A 26,079-nucleotide genomic window follows, 5' to 3' on the forward strand; every position below is an offset into this window, starting at 1 on the left:
GGAGGGCAGTGTGGGGAGGGTAAAAATCGTAGAGGGAGACCAAGAGATGAATACACTAAACAGATTCAGAAGGATGTAGGGTGCAGTAGGAACTGGGAGAAGAAGAAACTTGGACAGGATAGAGTAGCATGGAGAGCTGCATCAAACCAGGCTCTGGACTGAAGACCACACACACACACACACACACACACACACATATATATATATATATATATATATATATATATATATATATATATAAAAGAAGCAAAAGGTAGGCCCGAAGCCTAATGTCTCTGTTCTTTCTAAAACACAGTAAATAATTCACCAGTTTCTTTATGAATAGTATATGTCGGATATTAACAGAGACATAGATGAATAAATATATTTATAAGCGCGCTGCAACCGTTTTTTCGTGTAACTGTGGAGTACTTATGGTCTGACGCCATCGATAGTAATCAGCCACTTTGACCTCCAATAACTCATGTACTATTTACGTTACATGCCTGTAATTCGTACCAATTTAGGTTTACACTAATAGCTTTCTAAAGACATGGCGATCGAGAAAATCGGATGAAGCTTTTATACTTTGGAAATTCGTTGCTGGGTGTTACTTGTATAATTGAGCGTCAGATACTAAACTTTAAACTAACAAAGATATTGAAAAACTGATTACAACATCAGAATCTTAGCGCAAATAATGGTAATCTACATGTTTCTTTTTGAGAAATCATAGTTCATGTGGCTACTATTAATTTCTGTACGAACTGTGAAATGTCTGCCATTAAGGTTTCTCTTTGGCACTCGAGGGCGCCACAACTCGCCCGCTACCTCACTACGACCGTTCACAGTTTCTATTTTGCTTTTTATTTCACTGTACAGTACACCTTCTTCCTGTTTTCGTGATTGATCTATGTTCAGCTTTTGACAGTCTGTACACTGGGCCCCCTTACCACTAAATCTGAGGGGGATGCGATGGGGAGTTTCCCATGTAAGAAGCAACGCGAACCACATGTTAATTAGTTGCTCCTCCGCGGTGCACGTAATACTGAAGGAAACAACTGTTTCACACCGACCACGGCACGCAGTACACCCTCATTCCCGTGGCACGACAAACACACTCTCGTTCTCAGTCCAGACTCTTCGCTGATGTTTTTTCTCTGTCGATCTATCGGTATGTTTCTACAGATCAACATATCTCGCTTAAAATTACACTTTCAAATCTTTACGAATACATCGATTTATATTGTAACACAAAATTGCAACCTCACATTATTCTGTTCAAGGGAAAAATTTTAAATAACGTGTTAATAAACGTGCGAGTACGCAGCACCAGAAAAAATGAAAATAGGAATAACACTCACGACGACTACATCTCGACCCAATGTTTGAAACCATGTATCCAGCCTCGCTTATCCGCAGAACAAACAGGTTATATTCAAGGAAAACGAACTAGTGAACAGTTTCTCAACGTACGACAAGGAATTGCGAGAGCTTTGTGTTCTTGTCTTGTCTGCTTCCGTGACTATAGGAAAGCCTTTGACTGAGTTGTCTGGGAAAAGTTGTGACAGGTACTTCAGAGTTTGGTCTCTCACCGCACTTGACAGTACTGATCAGAAGTTCACACAATAATCACCTCGCAGCTTCGAAGACAAGTGCTGGTACATCTGATTTCTTCAGCATATCAAAAAGAGTCAGAGAGGGTTGAGTTCTATGCCCCCAACTGTACAATATTTATACAGAAAATTTTATAAGTAATGGTGGTGATGGCTGGACTAAAGCCATCTCAATTGCTGGTAGAATTTTTAACGAGCTCCGATTTTCTGTGGACACCGTACCTGTACACAGCAGCGAAAATGAAGTTGCTGAGCTGTTAACAATAGTAAAGGACATTAGTCTATCATATGGGTTGGACCTCAATCTCAACAAGACGAAATTCATAATAAGTGAACGAGGAGTACAGGTCCAGCTCACAAGTCGATTAAAGGAACTGGAAGTCTTTCATCTATCTTGTGTCAAACATCTGTGACACGGCAAGGTCTGAAGATGAGATAAGAAGACGGATCACGCTAGAGCGAGTGACTATGAAGGAAAGCACCGCGATTTCGCAGAACAGAACAATAACGAATATCTCAAACTTGCGACTTGTTGGAAGACTCGTGTTTTCCCTGTAGTTTTATGGTTGCGAGTAGGGTTGTTGGCAGAATATTGATAAGCCCAAATATCGATATACCTCCCAAAATGTTTCGATATATATCGGTCACGTATCTTTCCCAGCTGTATCGATATCGCTATGACAATATGGAGTGGTGATATTTTTATCTATACACTACTGGCCATTAAAACGGCTACACCAAGAAGAAATGCAGATGATAAACGCACATTGGACAAATATATGATACTAAAAACGACATGTGATTACATTTGCACGCAGTTTGGGTGCATAGATCCTGAGAAATCAGTACCCAGAACAACCACCCCTGGCCGTAATAACGGCCATGATACGCCTGGGCATTGAGTCAAACAGAGCTTGAATGGCGTGTATAGGTACAGCTGCCCATGCAGCTTCAACACGATACCACAGTTCATCAAGAGTAGTGGCTGGCGTATTCTGACGACACAGTTGCTCGGCCAACATTGACCAGACGTTTTCAATTGGTGAGACATCAGGAGAATGTGCTGGCCAGGGCAGCAGTCGAACATTTTCTGTATCCAGAAAGACTCGTACAGGACCTGAAACTTGCGGTCGTGCATTATCCTGCTGAAATGTTGGGTTTCGCAGGGATTGAATGAAGGGTAGAACCACGGGTTGTAACATTATCTGAAATTAATCGCCCACTGTTTAAAGTGCCGTCAATACGAACAAGAGGTCACCGAGACGTGTAACCAATGGAACTCCATACCATGACGCCGGGTGATACGCCAGTATGGCGATGACGAATACACGCTTCCAATGTGCGTTCACCGCAATGTCGCCAAACACGGATGCGACCATCGTGATGCTGTAAACAGAACCTGGATTCATCCGAAAAAATGACGTTTTACCATTCGTGCACCCAGGGTCGTCGCTGAGTACACCATCGCAGGCGCTCCTGTCTGTGATACAGCGTCAAGGGTAACCGCAGCCATGGTCTCCAAGCTGATAGTCCATGCTGCTGCAAACGTCGTCGAACTGTTCGTGCAGATGGTTGTTGTCTCGCAAACGGCCCCATTTGTTGACTGAGGGGTCGAGACGTGGCTGCACGATGCGTTACAGCCATACGGATAAGATGCCTGTCATCTCGACTGTTAGTGATACTAGACCGTTGGGATGCAGCACGGCGTTCCGTATTACCCTCCTGAACCTACCAATTCCATATTGGATCTCGACCAACGCGAGCAGCAATGTCGCGATACGATAAACCGCAATCGCGATTGTCTACAATCCGATCTTTATCACAGTCGGAAAAGTGATAGTACGCATTTCTCCTCCTTACACGAGCGATCACAACAACGTTTCACCAGGCAACGCCGGTCATCTGCTGTTTGTGTATGAGAAATCGGTTGTAGGTGTCGCCACCGCTGCCAACCTTGTGCGAATGGTCTGAAAAGCTAATAATTTGTATATCACAGCACCTTCTTCCTGTTGGTTAAATTTCGCGTGCGTAGCACGTCATCTTCGTGGTGTAGCAATTTTAATGGCCAGTACTGTATGAAGCTGTTGTTTCCAAATTGTAGTAAAACATAATTTTACTTTCACTGTGTGAAGGAGTCTTACTACTTTTCGAGCTCCCATCACGTGCAGTATTTCTCTTTGACTCTCTTCACCGAAGTGTAGGTGGCACAAAGAAGAAGTCCGAATGCACTAGGTGATGGTTGGGACAATTAAGCAACAAGATTTCCGATGTTGAGAGATAGCACACCAGCTGTGTGCTATTTCTTCACATCGGCATTATTAAAAACCGTTTGAAATAGATGACCACAATGTACATGACGCGATTATGCGGAGACGTGTGTGTGTGTGTGGGGGGGGGGGGGGGGGGGGAGGGGTATGCTGACGTAATCGGCTCTCGGCGCTACCAGCAGAAACTGCAACGTTTGACTTCATCACGCAAATTTGACACTACAGCTGCTAGGGCGCTGGCGTTTGCAGAAATGGGAAAAAACAGGGAAGTCGACAAGGAGTGTTCTGGGCAAATCCGATATGCGACGAAACCCAACGACGGAGCCATCGGTCACCTTTACATACAGTTAGCAAAGTGGTTATCACCAAGCGGGAACGTGCATCCTTTTCTTTTTAATTCTCGCTATAAGGGTGATAAGCTGGTAGCTAGCTTGTTGATGTGCAGAGTATCAAATTAGAAATCAATACTTAAATATATAGATCTAAAACCGGCAGTATTTTTACAATATGCACCCGATATATTTATAGGCCTGCACATAACCACGTTTTCCGTCGATATATCGACACATTTTTCGATAAGTCGGTTGCCTGTAACGATATGTTTTTAATATCAATATATCGGCTTTCCGATATTTTTGAAAATATCAACACTCCTAGTTGCGAGACACGCACTCTTAAAGCGAGAGACTAAGAGCGCATCGAAGCGTTTGAGCTTTGGTGTTGGCGCACGATGCTGCACATAAAACAGACCGAAAGAAGAACAAATGAGTACATCATAGACCAACTCAGTATTTCTAGGCGCCTTTTTCTTTTGTCAACCAAAAAATTCTCCAGTTGTATGGCCAAATTGTGAGAAGAGATGGAGAATGTCTCCAGAAAATAATCATGAAAGGTCTAGGGCACAAGACCGGAGGGAGGAGGAACGACCAGGTGCAGAGATCAAATCAAGGACATCTCTGGTCTGCCTCCCCAGAAGGTTCTGAGAGAAGCTGGTTACTGGCCAGGGTGGAGACATATGGGTAGTCGGGTCACGATGCTCAGCAATCAGCACAACGATTTGTGATGGTGATGACATGAGGCAAACAGGAACATAGCTGTAGGAAAAAATAAATTTACAGTACTCATCCTGAAATAACTTTTTCGATTTATAAAGAAAGTAAAGTGGAAAACAAGGAAAAAGAAAGCACAGCAATAAGGAAAAAAAATCTAGATCGTGTTATCTTCACATACTGTTGCTACCTAGAAATAATTGGAACTCTCTTATCTGTTGTTATAGGCTGAAAATTGTCAGTACTTAATAAGACATCACTAGACACTTATTTTGGATTCATGTTGCAATGGCTGTAGAAAACTGAGTGTTAGTCCACGTGCCGGCCACAATTTCAATGTTACGTAATAGCGCTACCTATAAGTCTAAGTTAAGACTGGCTGCTGGTTGCGAATATTATGACAGTAATTTGAATTATTCTCTGTGTTTCTCAGGATACGCACCCGAATGATGAGCTACTCAGTACCTGGATTAATCACGTGGAGCTTATGAGGGACATGCTACACACGAAATTAAGGGGTTGGATACAGGATATGGAATACGTCAGCGAGCAGACAGCGAATTACAAGGTGGAAGAAGACAAGAAGTCGCCTGGGAAGTATATAATAAGGTATAAACCAGTGTACATTGAAACCTATGTTAGACTCAATGTTGTGTTGTGCCGGCCGGGGTGGCCGAGCGGTTCTAGGCGCTACAGTCTGGAACCGCGCGACCGCTACGGTCGCAGGTTCGAATCGTGACTCGGGCATGGATGTGTCTGATGTCCTTAGGTTAGTTAGGTTTAAGTAGTTGTAAGTTCTAGGGGACTGACGACCTCAGATGTCAAGTCCCTTAGTGCTCAGGTCCATTTTAGATTCAGTTGTTCTCAGTTTATCATACACACGTATAGGGTGAGTATGTTGGGGATATCTTTCAGCTAATAACTCTCTAGCTCACACTGAATTTCGTTGGCAGTCTCTGTAAATGAGAAGCATATCGACCTATTCTTCGAAGGAATACGTCTTTCACATTCACTTGATTCGACGATACTAGTCATGTCGTTCCCATTAGTGATGTATTGTGAAACCGTCCAATGGTATTTACATATCGATGGCACGTATTCGGCGAATATTTACTATTTGTATGATATACGAGAGAGAATTGTCAGAGCATGTGCTTCGTTAAGTGCCGAAGTGATAAGGAATATCACTCAATACATGGTAAGAAGATTGCAGCACTGCGCTGATACCAATTGTCATCACTTCGAACATCTTCTGTAAATGGTCGCTCATACCACATACACGTGAGGCAATACTGACCCTACGACTTATCTTAGAAGAAAGATTACGGAAAGGCAAACCTACGTTTCTAGCATTTTTAGACATAGAGAAAGCTTTTGACAATGTTGACTGGAATACTCTCTTTCAAATTGTGAACGTGGCAGGGTTAAAATACAGGGAACGACAGGCTATTTACAATTTGTACAGAAACCAGATGGCAGTTATAAGAGTCGAGGGACATGAAAGGGAAGCAGTGGTTAAGAAGGGAGTAAGACAGGGTTGTAGCCTCTCCCCGATGTTATTCAATCTGTGTACTGAGCAAGCAGTAAAGGAAACAAAAGAAAAGTTCGGAGTAGGTATTAAAATCCATGGAGAAGAAATAAAAACTTTGAGGTTCGCCGATGACATTGTAATCCTGCCAGAGACAGCAAAGGACTTGGAAGAGCAGTTGAGTGGAATGGACAGTGCCTTGAAAGGAGGATATAAGATGAACATCAACAAAAGCAAAACGAGGATAATGGAATGTAGTCGAATTAAATCGGGTGATGCTGACGTAATTAGATTAGGAAATGAGACTCTTAAAGTAGTAAAGGAGTTTTGCTATTTGGGGAGCAAAATAATGGATGATGGTCGAAGTAGAGAGGATATGAAATGTAGACTGGCAATGGCAAGGAAAGCGTTTCTGAAGAAGAGAAATTTGTTAACATCGAGTATTGATTTAAGTGTCAGGAAGTCGTTTCTGAAAGTATTTGTATTTAGTGTAGCCATGTATGTAAGTGAAACATGGACGATAAATAGTTTAGACATGCAGAGAATAGAAGCTTTCGAAATGTGGTGCTACAGAAGAATGATGAAGATTAGATTGGTAGATCACATAACTAATAAGGAGGTATTGAATAGAATTGGGGAGAAGAGGAGTTTGTGGCACAACTTGACAAGAAGAAGGGACTGGTTGGTAGGACATGTTCTGAGGCATCAAGGGATCACCAATTTAGTACTGGAGGGCAGCGGGGAGGGTAAAAATCTTAGAGGGAGACCAAGAGATAAATAGACTAAGCAGATTCAGAAGGATGTAGGCTGCAGTAGGTACTGGGAGATGAAGGGGCTTGCGCAGGATAGAGTAGCATTGAGAGCTGCATCAAACCAGTCTCAGGACTGAAGACGACAACAACAACAACCACAATTTTGATCTTCGTTGACCTTCAAAGACCTTACTGTTACACATCATTGGATTCGTCTCGATAGCCGCCGTCAGAAAACAAGTACCAAACTATAGCATCGCATTTAAAAAACGAAGGTGCGCTTCATATATCTGAAGCGACCCCACCGAGCAACAGAAAACCAACGTCATATTATGACCCCTGTTGTTCCATGCAACATATGTCCCACAAACTTTTCAACTACTATCATACTTTCGGATTTATTCTAGCTGGCAGCACTTAGTGACTCACCCTGTACACAGGGTGGTCAGGAAAAGTCTGAAAAGCGTCTAAGGGTGTTACAAGGCAGGTTGCACTCAGAAATAAATGTCACAATGAAAATTAGACACATTGCGCTGTTTCTGAGTTAATTAGCACTGAAGTTATCCAGTCAAGTTACTGAGTGTGCAGCATCAAGAAACGGGGTTGCCGATCGTGTTCTTGGTTTGCTTTCCCGAAAACCAAAAACATGATATAAAAATGGGACATGTGATGGTGGTAAGCATCGAACCAACTCAGAGGTTGAGCAGTTTCGTGTGCGGCCATCGACGCTGACACCAACTGACGATAATTATATCTGGCGGCGAGCTTTAAATTTCATCACGTAACTGTCTGACTGTTTAAATTAAGTGCTATTATCTCGGAAACGGCGCTAGGTATCGAATTTTTTTTAAAAGAATTATTTCTCACGACAATATACCTTGCAACACCATCACAAACTTTTCAGACTATTTCTGACCACCCTGTGTAATAACACAGAAGGAATAGACGTAATTTACATAATGGCGGGTAATAAAACAGTAGCCACATAAATACAAAACCATGGAGCCGTTCACACTCGACGATAATCCACACTACAAACTGTTGACACGACGCACTAACACTGGTGATGTCGATGGCACATGTGAACGATGGAGTGTGACGCTGAACACTGAACACGAAACACGACGGCACACACGAGAAACGGATGGCGATGATCTCCGGCGCGCGAATGTTCACGTAACGTGTGCGAGTCCAGGGACCTGCCAAGATTGTGGGAAGGGTGAGGGGGAGGGAGATGGGCGAGCGAAGATGCCAATGGCAGAGGAGATGGGACGAGAGTAGAGGGACGGGGGTAGTGGAAGCCCGGGGGAGGAGTGGGGAGAAAGGGAGGAGGCAGGGATGGAGGAGAGAAGGGAAGGAGGGTGCCCAAACGAAGAAACGCAGGAAGAGGGAGGGAGGATCAAATGTGGTAGGAGGGGGAGCTGGCGGAAGCCACCTTGGGAGAGGGTAAGGAGGGTGGAGAGATGGAGAGCAGGTGGGACGTGGGAATACAGGCGCGGCAGCGGGCGGGGGTGGGAGAGGATAGGTAAGACAAGCGGGTGCGGAGGATCGAGTTTACGATAGGTGTAGAGGATCCGTATCTGTTCGAGGAAAAGTAGGAGGTGGGGGAACGGAATTAGGTCGTACAGGATCCGCGTGGGGGAGGGGAGACGGATGTGATAGGCGAGGCAGAGGGCATGGCATTCAAGGATCTGAAGGTAGGGGGGGCGGAGATCCAAGCCGGATGGGCGTAACAGAGGATAGGGCGGATGAGGGATTTATAGATGTGGAGTATGGTGGAGGGGTCCAGACCCCACGTACTGCCGGAAAGGAGCTTGAGGAGACGGAGTCGGGAGCGTGCCTTGGCTTGGATTATCCGGAGATGGGGGGAATAACACAGAACATAGACATTCGTGTACGTCTTCTGCAGATAAAAAATGTATGCTGCTATTGTCGTTCGTTAAAATTCCATGCTTTATGTAGATAAATAGCGAACCTGTTGGCAAAGATAAAAAATTACATCAACATTTGTTTAACGTTATACAGGATGCTCCATTGATAATGACTGGGCCAAATATCTCACGAAATAAGCGTCAAACGAATAAACTACAAAGAACGAAACTAGTCGCATGAAGGGGGAAAGCCGGACGGAGTGGCTGAGCGGTTCTAGGCGCTACAGTCTGGAACCGCGCGACCTCTACGGTCGCAGGTTCGAATCCTGCCTCGGGCGTGGATGTGTGTGATGTCTTTAGCTTAGTTAGGTTTAACTAGTTCTAAGTTCTAGGGGACTGATGACCTGAGAAGTCCCATAGTGCTCAGAGCCATTTGAACCATTTTTTTGAAGGGGGAAACCAGATGGCGCTATGGTTGGCCCGCTAGATGGCGCTGCCTTAGGTCCATCGGATATCAACTGCATTTCTTAAAACAGGAACCCCCATTTATTATTACATATTCGTGTAGTACGTAAAGAAATATGAATGTTTTAGTTGAACCACTTTTTTCGCTTTGTGATAGATGGCGCTGTAATAGTCACAAACGTATAAGTACGTGGTATCACGTAACATTCCGCCAGTGCGGAAGGCATTTGCTTCGTGATACATAACCCGTGTTAAAATGGACCGTTTACCAACTGCGGAAAAGGTCGATACCGTGTTGATGTATGGCTACTGTAATCAAAATGCCCAACGGGCGTGTGCTATGTATGCTGCTCGGTACCCTGGACGACATCATCTAAGTGTCCGGATAGTTACGTTATTTAAGGAAACAGGAAGCGTTATGTGAAACGTCAACCACGACCTGTAACAAATGATGATGCCCAAGTAGGTGTTAAAGCTGCAGTCGCGGCTAATCCGCACATCAGTAGCAGTCAAATTGCGCGAGACTCGGGAATCAAAACGTCGGTGTTGTGAAGGCAACATCAACATCGATTGCACTCGTACCATATTTCTATGCACCAGGATTTGCATGGCGACGACTTTGAACGTCGTGTACAATTCTGCCACTGAGAACAAGAGAAATTACGGGACCATTACAGATTTTTTGCACGCGTTCTATTTAGCGACGAAGCATCATTCACCAACAGCGGTAACGTAAACAGGCATAATATGCACTATTGGGCAACCGGAAAATCCACGATGGCTCCGACAAGTGAAATATCAGAGACCTTGGTGGGTTAATGTATGGTGCGGCATTATGGGAGCAAGGATAATTGGCCCCCATTTTATCGATGGCAATCTAAATGGTGCAATGTATGCTGATTTCCTACGTAATGTTCTACCGATGTTGCTACAAGATGTTTCACTGCATGACAGAATGGCGATGTACTTCCAACGTGATGGATGTCCGGCACATAGCTCGCGTGCGGCTGAAGCGGTATTGAATACAAAATTTCATGACAGGTGGATTGGTCGTCAAAGCACAATACCATGGCCCGCACGTTCACCGGATCTGACGTCCCCGGATTTCTTTCTGTGGGGAAAGTTGAAGGATATTTGCTATCCTGATCCACCGACAACGTCTGACAACATGCCTCAGCGCATTGACAATGCATGTGCGAACATTACTGAAGGCGAACTACTCGTTGTTGAGAGGAATGTCGTTACACGTAGTGAAAATGCATTGAGGTTGACGGACATAATTTTGAGAATTGATTGCATTAATGTGGTATATACAGGTAATCACGTTGTAACAGCATGCGTTCTCAGAAATGATAAGTTCACAAAGGTACATGTATCACATTGGAACAACCGAAATAAAATGTTCAAACGTACCTACGTTCTGTATTTTAATTTAAAAAACCGAACTGTTACCAACTGTTCGCCTAAAATTGTGAGCCATATGATTGTGACTATTACAGCGCCATCTATCACAAACCGAAAAGAGTGGTCCATCTAAAACATTCATATTTCTTTACGTACTACGCGAATATGTATTAAAAAGTGGGGGTTGCTTCTTTAAAAAACGCAGTTGATATCCGTTTGACCTATGGCAGCGCGATCTAGCGGGCCAACCATAGCGCCATCTGGTTTCCCCCTTCAATCTAGACAAATTTCGTTCTTTGTAGTTTTTTTCGTTTAACGCTTATTTTGTGAGATGTTTGGTCCGGTCACGATGAATGGACCACTATGTTTATCACTGTAGCTCATCACAAGGAAATTACTTAAAAAAAATTACACGACGGTTCTAGTCGCAGTCCAGTAAGCAGTTTTAATCTGCCAGGGAGTTTCAAATAAGCGCACACATTCCGCTGCAGAACGAAAATTCCATCATGCACATTTTTACGTTCTTGCTTGCACTGTACATGATTTGGCGTGTTTGTTTTATTTGCTTTTAACGTTCAACCTCGCCGCTCGTGCGTCAACAGGCTGTCGCTGTTGAATGACCGCCTGCTGTCGTATCACGGGCCGCACCTCGCCTTTCGCGACGACTTCGGCGCGCAGTGTGAGAAGCAACAGCCAGAGGCGTCGTCAATGTTAGCTCTCGCCGACGTGCTCTACAGCTTCTACTACCACGTCTGGTTCAACGAAGCTCGAAGTTTCCTGCCGCTTTACGAAGTTCATTACCGTTTGACCGCCTTACCTGAAACACCAAATGAACGTCCTATCTACATCAAAGGTAAGTTTGATTCTGGGATACACGTGCTTCACGTTTATGCACCGAAGGCTGTTGACTCTACTGTCATTCGAGGAATCAGGTACAAAAAACACCTGTAAATATTCAATTTTAGATCTTCCGTGATTTTCTACACCACGTAAGATAATTGCGATAGTTGCTCGTGTACTTTCCATCTTCGATCTTTCGACTGGCTGGCAGCTCTCCATCTCTATTTGTCTCTAGCTTACACTTCATTTCGACGTGACGTAGCTTAGAAGATTTAAAAAGGGAAATGGATAGGTTAAAGTTGGATATAGTGGGAATTAGTGAAGTTCGGTGGCAGGAGGAACAAGACTTTTGGTCAGGTGAATACAGGGTTACAAATACAGAATGAAATAGGGGTAAAGCACGAGTAGGTTTAATAATGAATAAAAAATAAGAGTGCGGGTAAGCTACTACAAACAGCACAGTGAACGCATTATTGTGGCCAAGATAGACACGAAGCTCACGCCTACTGCAGTAGTACAAGTTTATATGCCAACTAGCTCTGCAGATGATGAAGAAATTGATGAAATGTATGATGAGATAAAAGAAATTATTCAGGTAGTGAAGGGAGCCGAAAATTTAATAGTCATGGGTGACTGTAATTCGAGAGTAGGAAAAGGGAGACGAGGAAACATAGTAGGTGAATATGGATTGGGGGTAAGAAATGAAAGAGGAAGCCGTCTGGTAGAAATTTGCACAGAGCATAACTTAATCATAGTTAACACTTGGTTCAAGAATCATAAAAGAGGGTTGTATACATGGAAGAATCCTGGAGATACTAGAAGGTATCAGATAGATTATATAATGGTAAGACAGAGATTTAGGAACCAGGTTTTCAACTGTAAGACATTTCCAGGGGCAGATGTGGACTCTGATCACAATCTATTGGTTATGAACTGTAGATTAAAACTGAAGAAACTGCAAAAAGGTGGGAATTTAAGGAGATGGGACCTGGATTAACTGACTAAACCAGAGATTTAACATTAACAGTAGAAATCCATTATTATTTCGGAAGATATCATGTAAGTGTAAAAAAGTTGTGGAATGTTTTCAAAGAGATAGTATCGACAGCATTTGAGAGATATATACCACATAAATTAATAAGTGATGGTACCGACCCCCCACGGTACACAAAATGGGTCAAATCGTTGTTGCAGTAGCAACGAATAAAGCACGCCAAATTTAAAAGAACGCAAAATACCCAAGATTGGCCAAGTTCCACAGAAGTTCGAAATACATCGTGTATTTCAATGCGAGATGCTTTTAATAATTTCCACAACGAAATTCTGTCTCGAAATCTTGCAGAAAACCCAAAGAGATTCTGGTCATATGTAAAGCACACCAGTGGCAAGACGCAATCAATACCTTCACTGCTCGATAACAACGGTGAAGTCATTGATGACAGTGCCACCAAAGCAGAGTTATTAAACACGGTTTCCCGAAACTCTTTCACCAAAGAAGACGAAGTAAATATTCCTGAATTCCAATCAAGAACAACTGCCAAGATGAGAAACATAGAAGTAGATATCCTCGGTGTAACAAAGCAGCTTAAATCACTCAATAAAGTCAAGGCCTCCGGTCCAGATTGTATACCAGTCAGGTTCCTCTCAGAGTATGCTGATAAAATAGCTCCATATTTAGCAATTATGTACAACCACTCGCTCACAGAAAGATCCGTACCTAAAGACGGGAAAATTGCTCAAGTCACACCAATACCCAAAAAGGGAAGTAGGAGTAATCCGCTCAATTACAGGCCTATATCACTAACGTCGATTTTCAGCAGGGTTTTGGAACATATACTGTATACGAACATTATGAAGTACTTCGAAGAAAACGATTTACTGACATATAGTCAACACGGATTCAGAAAATATCGTTCTTGTGAAACACAACTAGCTCTTTGTACTCATGAAGTAATAAGTGCTATCGACAGGGGATGTCAAATTGATTCCATATTTTTAGATTTCCAGAAGGCTTTCGACACCGTTTCTCACAAGCGTCTTCTAATCAAACTGCGTGCCTATGGAGTATCGCCTCAGTTGTGCGACTGGATTCGTGATTTCCTGTCAGAAAGGTCACAGTTCGTAGTAATTTACGGAAAGTCATCGAGTAAAACAGAAGTAATATCCGGCGTTCTCCAAGGAAGTGTTATAGGCCCTCTATTGTTCCTGATCTATATTAACGACATAGGAGACAATCTGAGTAGCCGTGTTAGATTGTTTGCAGATGGTGCTGTCATTTGCCGTCTTGTAAAGTCATCAGATGATCGAAACGACTTGCAAAATGATTCAGATAAGATATCTGTATGGTGCGAAAAGTGGCAATTGACCCTGACTAAAGAAAAGTGCGAAGTTATTCACATGAGTACTAAAAGAAATCAGCTAAATTTCGATAACGCGATAAGTCACACAAATCTGAGGGCTGTAAATTCAACTAAATACTTAGGGATTATAATTACAAATAACCTAAATTGGAACGATCACATAGATAATATTGTGGTAGAACAAACCAAAGACTGCGATTCATTGCCAGAACACTTAGAAGGTGCAACAGGTCTACTAAAGAGCCTGCTTACACTACGCTTGTCCGCCCTATTCTGGAATACTGCTGTGCGGTGTGGGATCTGCATCAGGTGGGACTGACGGATGACACCGAAAAAGTACAAAGAAGGGCAGCCCGTTTTGTATTATCGTGGAATAGGGGAGATAGTGCAACAGACATGATACGTGAATGGGAGTGGCAAACATTAAAACAAAGGCGTTTTTCGTTGCGACGGGATCTTCTCATGAAATTTCAATCACAACTTTTCTCCTCCGATTGCGAAAACATTGTGTTTGCACCCACCTATATAGGGAGAAATTGTCATCACGGTAAAATAAGAGAAATGAGGGCTCGCACAGAAAAAATTCAGTGCTCGTTTTTCCCGCGTGCCGTTGGAGAGTGGAACGGTAGAGAGACAGCTTGAAGGTGGTTCACTGAACCCTCTGCCAGGCACTTTATTGTGAATAGCAGAGTAATCACGTAGATGTAGAAATACAGGGTGTCCCACTCAAATCTCTCTGATTTCAAAGACCCAGGAAGAGAAGACACATTAGATACAATGAAAAATGCACCACATTGTAGAGCATCTCAAATAATTTATTTGTTTATCATGAATACACCTCTACATGTGAACCACTTGTAGCACGAAGAATATCGAGTCTACATTCAATTTCTTGCCGAGTTCTTTGTAACATTTCCTCTGTTACTGTTGCAATCGCATTAGTGATACGATGTCGCAACGCAGGAATGTCGTCCGCTTTGGTCGCATACACTCGGTCCTTCACGAACCCTCACATGAACAAACCAAGTGGCGTAATGTCGGGTGGACATGGTGGCCATTCAGTGGGTCCTCCATGTCCGATCCAACGATTGGGAAATTTATTATCCAGGAACTTGTGAACATCCGTTGACAAATGGGGCAGAGCTCCATCTTGTTGAAAAATGATGAGTTGCAAGTCTTGTATCAGAGGGTACACAAACTGCTCTAGCATGTCCATATACAGTGACTCATTCAGTGTTTGTTCCGCAAAGAACAACGGTCCAACAATGCTGTGGTGCATTGGCCAGCACCAGACGTTTAGTTTAGGGCTATCACGAACATGTTCAATGACATTGTGCGAATTTGCAAACCCCAAATCCGAACATTATGCCTATTAACCCTTCTTGATAGATGAAAGGTTGCCTCATCTGAGAATAAACATTTTTCCAGGAAGCTGGCATCCATATCAATAAGCTGCAGTATATCCACAGCAAATTGTTATCGGCGTGATTTGTCGTTCGGCGTCAGATGTTGCAGAATTTGCACTCAGTAAGCACACATACGAAGACGCTGGTGAACTACACGATGCAATGATGCTCGAGGTACATCAAGTTGCCTAGATGCTTGACGAATTGACTTATGTGGGCTTTGTCTGATGTCCTCCACCGTCTCTTCTGAAACTCCGTAACGTGCACCGCCAGGATGTTTCCGAATACCTCCTGTTTCCTGAAACTTCCTATACCATTCCTTAACTGTTTTCACATCAGGTGGATCACATTCATACGCACGACGATAATTTCTTTACACAGTAATCGGCGATTTTGTTTCTGCAAACCACACTACTGCTTCTGCGCGCTGCTGTGGAGTCGCCATTTTCACTTCATGCGACCATGCTGCACTCTGGCGACGATACTTTGCACTTCTGACGCGGGAATACAAATTCTTTGAGATGCTCTACAATGTGGTGCATTTTTCACTGTCGTATCTACTGTGGTTTATCTCTCCTGGGGCCTTGAAGTCGGGGAGGTTTGAGTAGGACACCCTGTGCATCAAATAAATTAGCAAAAATTTAAATTACAGATTCTGTAACAGGACACAGAATTCCATTTGTCTTTTAACTAAAACCAAACGAATTCTTTGAACTCTATAAGCATTACAAATCACCCCAGAGGCACTTACTGGATTCGACAGTAGTTTTGTCTACCCAGAAATCGGTATTACAATAAGAATAGCACTTCAAGCGTCAAAAGTCTCTCTATATACACTGAGGCGATGAAAGTCATGTGGTGCCCCCTGATACCTTGGTGCAGCAACTCGATGCGCCGTGAACACAACTATTGTTTGGGAGTCCCCTGCAGAAATATTGAGCCATTCTGCCTCTGTAGCCGTCCATAATTGATAAAGAGTTGCCGGTGCAGAATTTTGTGAAACAACTGATCTCAAGGTTACGCCCCACAGATGTTCGATGTGATTCATGCTGGGTAATCTGGGTGCCCATATATGCACTCCAATTGTCTTGAAAGTTCTTTAAACCAAGGGCCAACAGTTGTACTCTGGCGACATGGAACATTGTCATCCATAAAAACTGCATCTTTGTTTGGGAACATGATGTCCATAAGTAGCTGCAAATGGTCTCCAACTAGCTGAGCGTAACCAGGACCCAGTGCATTCCATGTAAACACAGCCCACACAATTATGTAGCCACCGGCAGATTTCACAGTGCTTTCATCTATTTCATCTACATCTACATCCATACTCCGCAAGCCACCTGACGGTGTGTGGCGGAGTGTACCCTGAGTACCTCTATCGGTTCTCCCTTCTATTCCAGTCTCGTATTTTTCGTGGAAAGAAGGATTGTCGGTATGCGTCTGTGTGGGCTGTAATCTCTCTGATTTTATCCTTATGGTCTCTTCGCGAGATACACGTAGGAGGGAGCAATATACTGCTTGACTCCTCGGTGAAGGTTTGTTCTCGAAACTTCAACAAAAGCCAGTAGCTTGCTACTGAGCGTCTCTCGTGCAGAGTCTTCCACTGGAGTTTATCTATCATCTCCGTAACACTTTCGCGATTTCTAAATGATCCTGTAACAAAGCGCGCTGCTCTCCGTTGGATCTTCTCTATCTCTTCTATCGACGCTATCTGGTACGGATCCCACACCGGTAGCTTTGTAAGTAACATATCGGATTGCCGCAGCGGTAACACCGGTTCGCGTCAGATCACCAGAGTTAAGCGCTGTCGGGCTGGGCTAGCACGTGGACGGGTGACCAACCGGTCTGCGAGTGGGGTGCACTCAGCCCTTGTGAGGCAAACTGAGGAGCTACTTGACTGAGAAGTAGCGACTCCGGTCTCGTAAACTGACATACGGCCGGGATAGCGGTGTTCTGACCACACGCCCCTCCATATCCGCATCCAGTGACGCCTGTGAGCTGAGGAGGACGACACGGCAGCCGGTCGGTACCGTTGGGTCTTGCAAGGCTTGTTCTGACGGAGTTTACTTTAGTTTTTTTAGTTTGTTGGCAACATGTGTCCACGGCATTGTTGGGTCAGCGCCAGACTCGAACTCCAGCTCTTGTCTATTGAAATCGGCACTCATCTGACCAGGTCACGGTTTTACAGTCGACTAGGATCGAACCTATATGGTCAAAAGACCAGGAGAGGAGCTGAAAGCGATGTCGTGCCCGTAGAAAAAGTACTCGCGACGGTCGTCTGCTGCCATAGCCCATTACCGCCATATTTCCCCGCACTGCTCTAACGGACCGTTCGTCGTAAGTCCCACAATGATTTCTGTGTGTTGCTTGTCTGTCAGCACTGACAATCTACGAAAACGTCGCTGCTCCCGGTCGTTAAGTGAAGGTAGTCGGCCACTGCGTCGTCTGTGGTGAAGGGCAATGTCTGAAATCCGGTATTCTCGGCACACTTTTGGTACTGTGTATCCAGGAACACTGAATTCACTAAATCTGTATGTCTGCATATCACTATTTCGGGACTGTTTGTTAACTAAGTATAAAGCATATCCTCAGCACTCAGTGTTAACTGATAATGACAAATATTAAAGATGCGCAAACCTAGAAAATACACACACCATTTACGCAAATCTCTCACAAACGGAAATACACAAAATTCTGTCCCAATTATTACTCAGCAATGTTCTTATTACTGGAAAAAAGAAGATTAGGTTTTAATGCCTCGTCGACATCGAGATCATTAGAACCAGAGTACGAGGTTGGACAGTGTCAAGATGTGGAGACAAATCGGCCGTGCCCTTTCAAGGGAACCAACCCGGCAGTTGCCTGCAGTGATTTGGAGAACCTAAGCCGGGTTGTTCGTATGTGGATTTGAATGAGAGTACAATTTGCGCCGACCGGTGAGGCCGAGTGGTTCTAGGCGCTTCAGTCTGGAACCGCGTGACCGCTACGGTCGCAGGATCGAATCCTGCCTCGGACATAGATGTATGTGATGTCCTTAGGTTAGTTAGGTTTAAGTAGTTCCAAGTTCTAGGGGACTGATGACCTCAGATGTTAAGTCCCATAGTGCTCAGATCCATATATATAGTACAATGTGCCAACCACTATACTGCCTGGCTAACTTCGTATTACTGCGATGCTGATCAACTTAAAGGGTTTCGACAAATAGCAAGCAGCAGTATAAACTAGGCTATCTTATGGAAAGAGCGCTAAGGCAACTCAATAGCAAAACTGAAATGGTTCAAACGGCTCTAAGCACTATGGGACTTAACATCTGAGGTCGTCAGTCCCCTAGACTTAGAACTACGTAAACCTAACTAACCTAAGGACATCTTACACATCATGCCCGAGGCGGGATTCGAACCTGCGACCGTAGCAGCAGCGCGGTTCCAGACTGAAGCGCCTAGGGCCGCTCGGCCACAACGGCCAGCTCAATAGCAAAACACAGGGGTTCTCACGAACCGTGCTGGACACTTTGGTAACGCTCTCAAGAAATAACGCCCCGTTTATTTTTGCCACGACCACCAACCGAGGTAGCAGGAAACAGGCCTAGCCAAACTCCATAGTGTTTGGGAAGTGGCGACTCTCCAGTAACTGCAGACACGCTTTCCAAAGTAAACATCCGACATCCATATGTGGCGAGCAGACCTCCATAGCTGTAGGTGAGACAGTGTAAGGGAATAGCTGGCAGCTCTAGCGCCCGTTGCCAGCTTTCAGCTGCGAAGCGCCATTGGCTGCTTGAGAAAACAGAAGACGTCTACACAGCTGTGTCAACAGTGAGGCGTTCCCATAGTGACGTTTACAAAATTGCATGACGTTATTGGCTGAGGCCAGCCAGCGAAGTTGTCGCACACAGCCCACTGAAGCTATCAGGGATCGATTCATGCCGACTCCACCATAGCGAGCTCGGGCTCAGATCCAGAGACTCTGCGTCCCAGCAGACAACCCCCAGAAAAACACATGCGTCAGCTGCACACGCAGATAAATCCCCGGTCGTGACAAACCGAGCGTGCCACCTACCGACAGGCCAGGAAAAAAAAAATTGTAGCTTTATGTCGTTGTTGTTGTTTTTGTGGTCTTCAGTCCAGAGACTGGTTTGATGCAGCTTTCCATGCTACTCTATCCTGCGTAAGTTTCTTCATCTCCCAGTACCTACTGTATAAGGAAACCCAAAGGCGTTCTGCAAGCAGAGGTATTAATATGAGCATATTTACAACTCACAAAATTTTAATGTTTTTATAGTAGCAAAGAAACACTTTTTCTATGTGACAAAAATGTCGCAGTTGCACCGTTTGACGGCTAGGGGTCCATGAAGGTTTTACCAACGACTGTCTAACATACTCAGAACAACCACATGCTCCATGCATAATGGTTGTAGCCTCAGCCAAACTAGTAACCAGCTCTTCTGGAATGCCTATTCCAGTCTTGTATTCCAAATGCTTTATCTACCCTAACAAAACAAATCCATAGGAGTTCGGCAGCATTATGGACGGTAGGCAGGAAGGATTTTAAAAATATTTTAATTAACTTTTGGTGCGACCTGTAGCCGCGTGGTCTAGGGCGGCTTGTCATGATCCGTGAGGCTCCCCCCGTCGGAGGTTGGAGTCCTCCCTCGGGCATGGGTGTGTGTGTCGTCCTCAGCATAGGTTAGTTTAAGTTCGATTAAGTAGTGTGTAAGCTTAGGGACCGATGACCTTAGCAGTTTGGTCCCATAAGACCTTAACACAACTTTAAAAAAAAAAGGATAAAAAAATTAACTTTTCATAAAACTTTGACATGAAGTACACTGTGTGATCAAAAGAATCCAGACATCCCCAAAAACATAAGTTTATCATATTAGGTGCATTGTGCTTCCACCTACTGGCAGGTACTCCATATCAGCGACTTCAGTAATCATCAGACATCGTGAGAAAGCAGAACGGGTCGCTCCGCAGAACTCACGGACTTTGAACCTGGTCAGGTGATTGGGTGTCACTTGTGTCATACGTCTGTACGCGAGATTTCCACACTCCTAAACATCCCTAGGTCCGCTGTTCCCGATATGATAGTGAAGTGGAAAGCGTATAGGCCGACCTCGTCTATTGACTGACAGAGACTGCCGACAGTTGAAGACGGTCGTCACGTGTAATAGGCAGACATCTATCCAGACCATCACATGCAAATTCCAAACTGCATCAGGGCCCACTGCAAGTACTATGACCGTTAGGTGGGAGGTGAATTGGTTGAAATGGCTCTGAGCACTATGGGACTTAACATCTGAGGACATCAGCCCCCTAGAACTTATAACTACTTAAACCTAACTAACCTAAGGACATCACACAACACCCAATCATCACGAGGTAGAGAAAATCCCTGACCCCGCCGGGAATCGAACCCGGGAACCCGGGCGTGGGAAGCGAGTGGGAGGTGAGAAAACTTGGATTTCATGGTCGGGCGGCTGCTCATAAGCCACACATCACGTTGGTAAATGCCAAACGACGCCTCGCTTGGTGTAAGGAGCGTAAACATTGACGATTGAAAAGTGGAAAAGCGTGTGGAGTGACGAATCACGGTACACAATGCGGCGATCCGATGGTAGGGTGTGGGTAAGGCGAACGCCCGGTGAACGTCATCTGGCAGCATGTGTAGTGCCAACAGTAAAAAGTCGGAAGCGGTGGTGTTATGGTGTGGTCGAGTTTTTGATGAAAGGACTTGCACCCGTTTTTGTTTTGCGTGGCACTATTACAGCAAAGGCCTACACTTACGTTTCGAGCATCTTCTTCGTTCCCATTGTTGAAGAGCAATTCGAGGATGGCGATTACATCTTTCAACACGATCGAATACCTGTTCATAATGCATGAAATGTGACGAAGTGGTTACAAGGCAATAACATCCCTGTAATGGACTGGCCTGCACAGAGTCCTGACCTGATTGCTATAGAACACCTTTGGAATGTTTTGGAACGCCGTTCAAAATGGTTCAAATGGCTCTGAGCACTATGGGACTGAACATCTGAGTTCCCCTAGAACTTAGAACTACTTAAACCTAACAAACCTAAGGACATCACACATATCTATGCCTGAGGCAGGATTCGAACCTGCGACCGTACCGGTCGCGCGGTTCCAGACTGAAGCGCCTGGAACAGCTCGGCCGCACCGGCCGGCGCCGACTTGGTGCCAGGCCTCACCGGCGGACATCGATACCTCTCCTCAGTGTAGCATTCCGTGGAGAATGGTTGTCATTCCCCAAGAAACCTTGCAGCACCTGATTGAACGTATGCCTGCGAGAACGGAAGCTATCATTAAGACTAAGGGTGGGCCAACACCATATTGAATTCCAGCATTACCGATGGAGGGCACCACGAACTTGTAAGTCATTTTCAGCCTGGTGTCCGGATACTTTTGATCGCATTGTGTATTTGGTAATTAGTTATTTTATATGCTTTAAATTCCTGTAACTATGCTTTATAAATTTTACGAAGTAGAGTTATTTTCCTAATTCATATGTAATCGTTACTATGGAACAGGTCGGTGGCTAGAATATGTTACCGGTAACAGAGATACGAAAGTGGCCAGTAGGTGAAAATGTTGACTACCCCTGGAATAAATCTTCATGGACAGCTATCAAGCAGTTGGTCCAACTGTGACATTTATGTCATACTAGGAAGTGTTTCTATCTCTTCTAAGCGCACTAAAATTTTGTGTAGATAGTTTTTTTTGTGCCCTATATACAAACGGCTTCTTCTAATTAGTGTTGTTTTGTAAATTTCTCATACATGAACTGTATATAATGTATCCCATAGATTCCATTTTTATTTAATGAATAAAATTTCGATCTCTAATTTAACAGTTAATTAATAATGTTTCGACATTTCGGCCCCTAATTAAATAGTTTGTAGAACCGACGCTTGCAACTGACTGCGCAACGATCCCACTGCCGTCAGCATATATTGCGCGTAGGGACCACGGAGACAAGATATGAGAAATTAGGCCTGATACGGAGGCACATACATAGTCGTTTTTTCCTCGTTCTATTTGCGAGTAGAACGACTAGCTGCGGTAAAGCGTCCATACGCATCGCACCGTACTGTGGCTTGCGGAGTAAGCATGTAGATGTAGACAGCTAATTGCACAAGACAACTTGCCAATATTTTTGATATAAATGTCATTACTCTGAACTACAGTACATCTGAGAAATATCTGTGTGGATGTGTGTTAACAAGTGCGGATCGTTCTCGACGACTCTCATGTGACTGCATGGAGTTGAGAAAGAGGGCTCTGTCCACTGAAACAAAGTGTACTAGGCTGCCTCAGTAATCAGTCACGTTTTATGATATACTACATTTAGCCCTGTGCAACCAGGTACTTGAAAATACATAGAAGAGCTAAAGAAACTGGTCTAGGCATGTGTATTCAATTACAGAGATATGTAAACAGGCAGAGTACGGTGCTGCGGTCGGCAACGCCTATAAAAGACAGCAAGTGTCTGGCGCAGTTGTTAGAGCGGTGGTAGGTTATCAAAATTTAAGTGAGTCTGAACGTAGTGTTATAGTCGGCGCACGTGCGACAGCACACGTCATCTCCGAGGTAGCGACGAACTGTGGATTTTCTAGTATGACCATTTCACGAGTGTGACTTGTGTGGTGTCACCGCCAGACACCACACTTGCTAGGTGGTAGCCTTTAAATCGGCCGCGGTCCGTTAGTATACGTCGGACCCGCGTGTCGCCACTATCAGTGATTGCAGACCGAGCACCACCACACGGCAGGTCTAGTCTAGAGAGACTCCCTAGCACTCGCCCAAGTTGTACAGCCGACTTTGCTAGCGATGGTTCACTGTATACAGACGCTCTCATTTGCAGAGACGACAGTTTAGCATAGCCTTCAGCTACGTCATTTGCTACGACCTAGCAAGGCGCCATATTCAGTTACTATGTCTTCTGAACAGATAATATTGTGACTCATGTACCGTCAAGAGCGACGTTCATCATTAATGGATTAAGGTTAAGTATCAAACTAATTACGTCCACTTTCTGAATTCTAATTCCTCGTCATGTTCCAAACCTCACGTCAGTATAGTTCTTCCCTCCTCACGCCAGCCTGCGTGAGCTAAAACGCGTGCATTTCGGTCTCCACTACTAACATGGTGTTGGCTCTTCTGCCAGCACAACAACTTGAATATCAGGAATCCGGTAAAACATCAAATCTCTGACTTCGCTGCGGCCGGAAAAAGATCCTCCAAGGACGGGACCAACAACGGCTGAAGAGAATCGTTCAACGTGACAGAAGTGCAACCCTTTCGCAAATTGCTGCAAATTTCGATGCTGCACCATCAACAAGTGTCAATGTGTGAACCATTCAACGAACCATCATCGATATGGACTTTAGGAGCCGAAGGCCCACTCGTGTACCCTTGATGGATACACGACACAAAGCTTTACTCCTAGCCTGGGACCGTCAACAACGATATTGGACTGTTGATAAGTGTAAACATGTTGCCTGGTCGGGCGAGTCTCGTTTCAAATTGTATCGAGTGGATGCACGTGTACAGGCATGGAGACAACCTCATGAATTCAAGCTGGTGTAGGCTTTGTAGTGGTGTGGGGCGTGTGCAGTTGGAGTGATATGGGACCTCTGATACGTTTAGATTCGACTCTGACAGGTGACACGTACATAAGCATCCTGTTTGATCACCTGCATCCAATCATGTCCGTTGTGCATGCCGACAGACTTGGGCAATCCCAGCAGGGCACTGCGACACCCCACATAACCCGAATTGCTACACAGTGACTCCAAGAACACTTCTGAGTTTAAACACTTCCGCTGGCCACCAAATTCCCCACACGTGAACATTATTCAGCATTTCTGGGAAGCTGATAAGAAGAGATCTCCACCCCGTCGTACTCTTACGGATTTAGGGACAGCCCTGCAGGATTCATGGTGTCAGTTCCTTCGAGCACTACTGCAGACATTAGTCGAGTCCATTCCGCGTCGTGCTGCTGCACTTCTGCATTCACGTGGGTGTGCTACCCAATTTAGGCAGGTGCACCAGTTTATTTGGCTCTTCAGCGTAGCTTCTAACTGAAATAATATATGTATAAGCACTGCTAAAGTTGACGCATCTGACTGTCTTGCTATCATAAGGGATTCCCTAATTCTTAAGTAATTCTCATAAGTATGCGTGAATTTCAAAGTATGGGAAAATGTATACGGAAGCGGTCGCGTTAGAGAAACGTGTGGGTAACATGAACTCTAGCTGGATGGAATTAATTGCACCGATATACAAACCTTATAACCATTTAAAGCTGATTGCACTGTGAATTATCTATCGTATACTTTCATAAATAAATCGTGCTGTCTACATAGGCTAATTTCCTTTAAATTTAATAATGGATTCTATACTGAAAATAAAACTTTTCGCTCTACGGTCGTGTGTCAGTTCCAATAATAAATTTTCTTAAGTAAACTTGTTACGTAAAGAAAGTTAGATCCAGCGAAAACTACTATCTTCTGTTGTATCTGTTTGATACTGTATCACGATTACGTTACAACTAAGACCACCGATGTAATTTACCACCTTTACTGGCTTTCTTCTATTTTTCTGTTGCTATCAAAAAAAGTAACTTTTTACACTTTTGTGTATCTTCCCGTTTAAGAGAACTTTTTGTAATAAACGAATTATTCGAATAGAACATCCGAAGTATGCTTCTCATTTAGTTTCAATTAAGAATAACAGTTTTCCTCTTGACAACTAGACAGTCGTAAGTTCATTAATCTCTTTATGACAACTTCATCGCAGTTATAATGATATGAAAAATGTTGATTATCTTTGCCTTCCCTAGGAAGACTTTTTCCAACTACTATATACTTAACGCCTTTCCTCTTTGTTTCAAATATAAGCCGTAGAACCGAAATCGGAGTAGCGTTCGAGTACAAGCAAAAAATTTACAATACCACTGACGGACAGCACTAAAAAACAAAACAAAAAAGAAGGAAAAAAGGAGCTAGGTGCCACCATCACTTTTAACCACACAATTTTACATTTGTTCAAAGTTCACGCGTTCTGCAGGTTTTGACATTAGCCGTCCCATTACAGTCCCTAGGTTGAGTGGCCACTCGACACGATCAACAACAATACGTGAGAGCTATGTGGTACATTCAGTGTTCGTGGTCTATATCTAAAAAACGCTAGGGCGTATTATCGCTGTAGGAACAAGCGAATATTCCGTGGATATACACTAGGATCTATCACAATAAAGTAACGCTCTTGGGTTACTACGTTCAAGACCCAAAACACGAATTCTCCATCAACAAAACAGCCACAACAACAGGCCCCTCCAACCACCACGGGATTTTGACGATCTAACGCGCCAATCAGACAAAATGTGGCACGATGTCCCTCAGGAGCAGTCCAACAACTCTAACAGTCAGTGCAGTGCCAAGACGAATAAATGCTTACGTAAGGAGAAAAGATTGTTATTGATTTGCTCAATTTGTGAAGCTATTGCTCTTGAATAAATAGCCCAGTT

The 26,079-nt window shown here is 44.1% G+C and overlaps 1 protein-coding gene across 1 annotated transcript in view; it reads left to right on the forward strand.

Moving 5' to 3' along the window:
- The window catches only part of LOC126106522 (uncharacterized), an 85,762-nt gene that overhangs the window by 51,376 nt on the left and 8,307 nt on the right, over positions 1 to 26,079 (forward strand). Inside the window, exons 5-6 of the mRNA XM_049912849.1 lie at positions 5,345 to 5,520; positions 11,534 to 11,784. Of these exons, the coding sequence (XP_049768806.1) occupies positions 5,345 to 5,520; positions 11,534 to 11,784 (427 nt within the window). The remainder of the gene's footprint in view (positions 1 to 5,344; positions 5,521 to 11,533; positions 11,785 to 26,079) is intronic.

The sequence above is a fragment of the Schistocerca cancellata genome, chromosome 10 (assembly GCF_023864275.1).
Source record: "Schistocerca cancellata isolate TAMUIC-IGC-003103 chromosome 10, iqSchCanc2.1, whole genome shotgun sequence".
Lineage (NCBI taxonomy): Eukaryota > Metazoa > Arthropoda > Insecta > Orthoptera > Acrididae > Schistocerca > Schistocerca cancellata.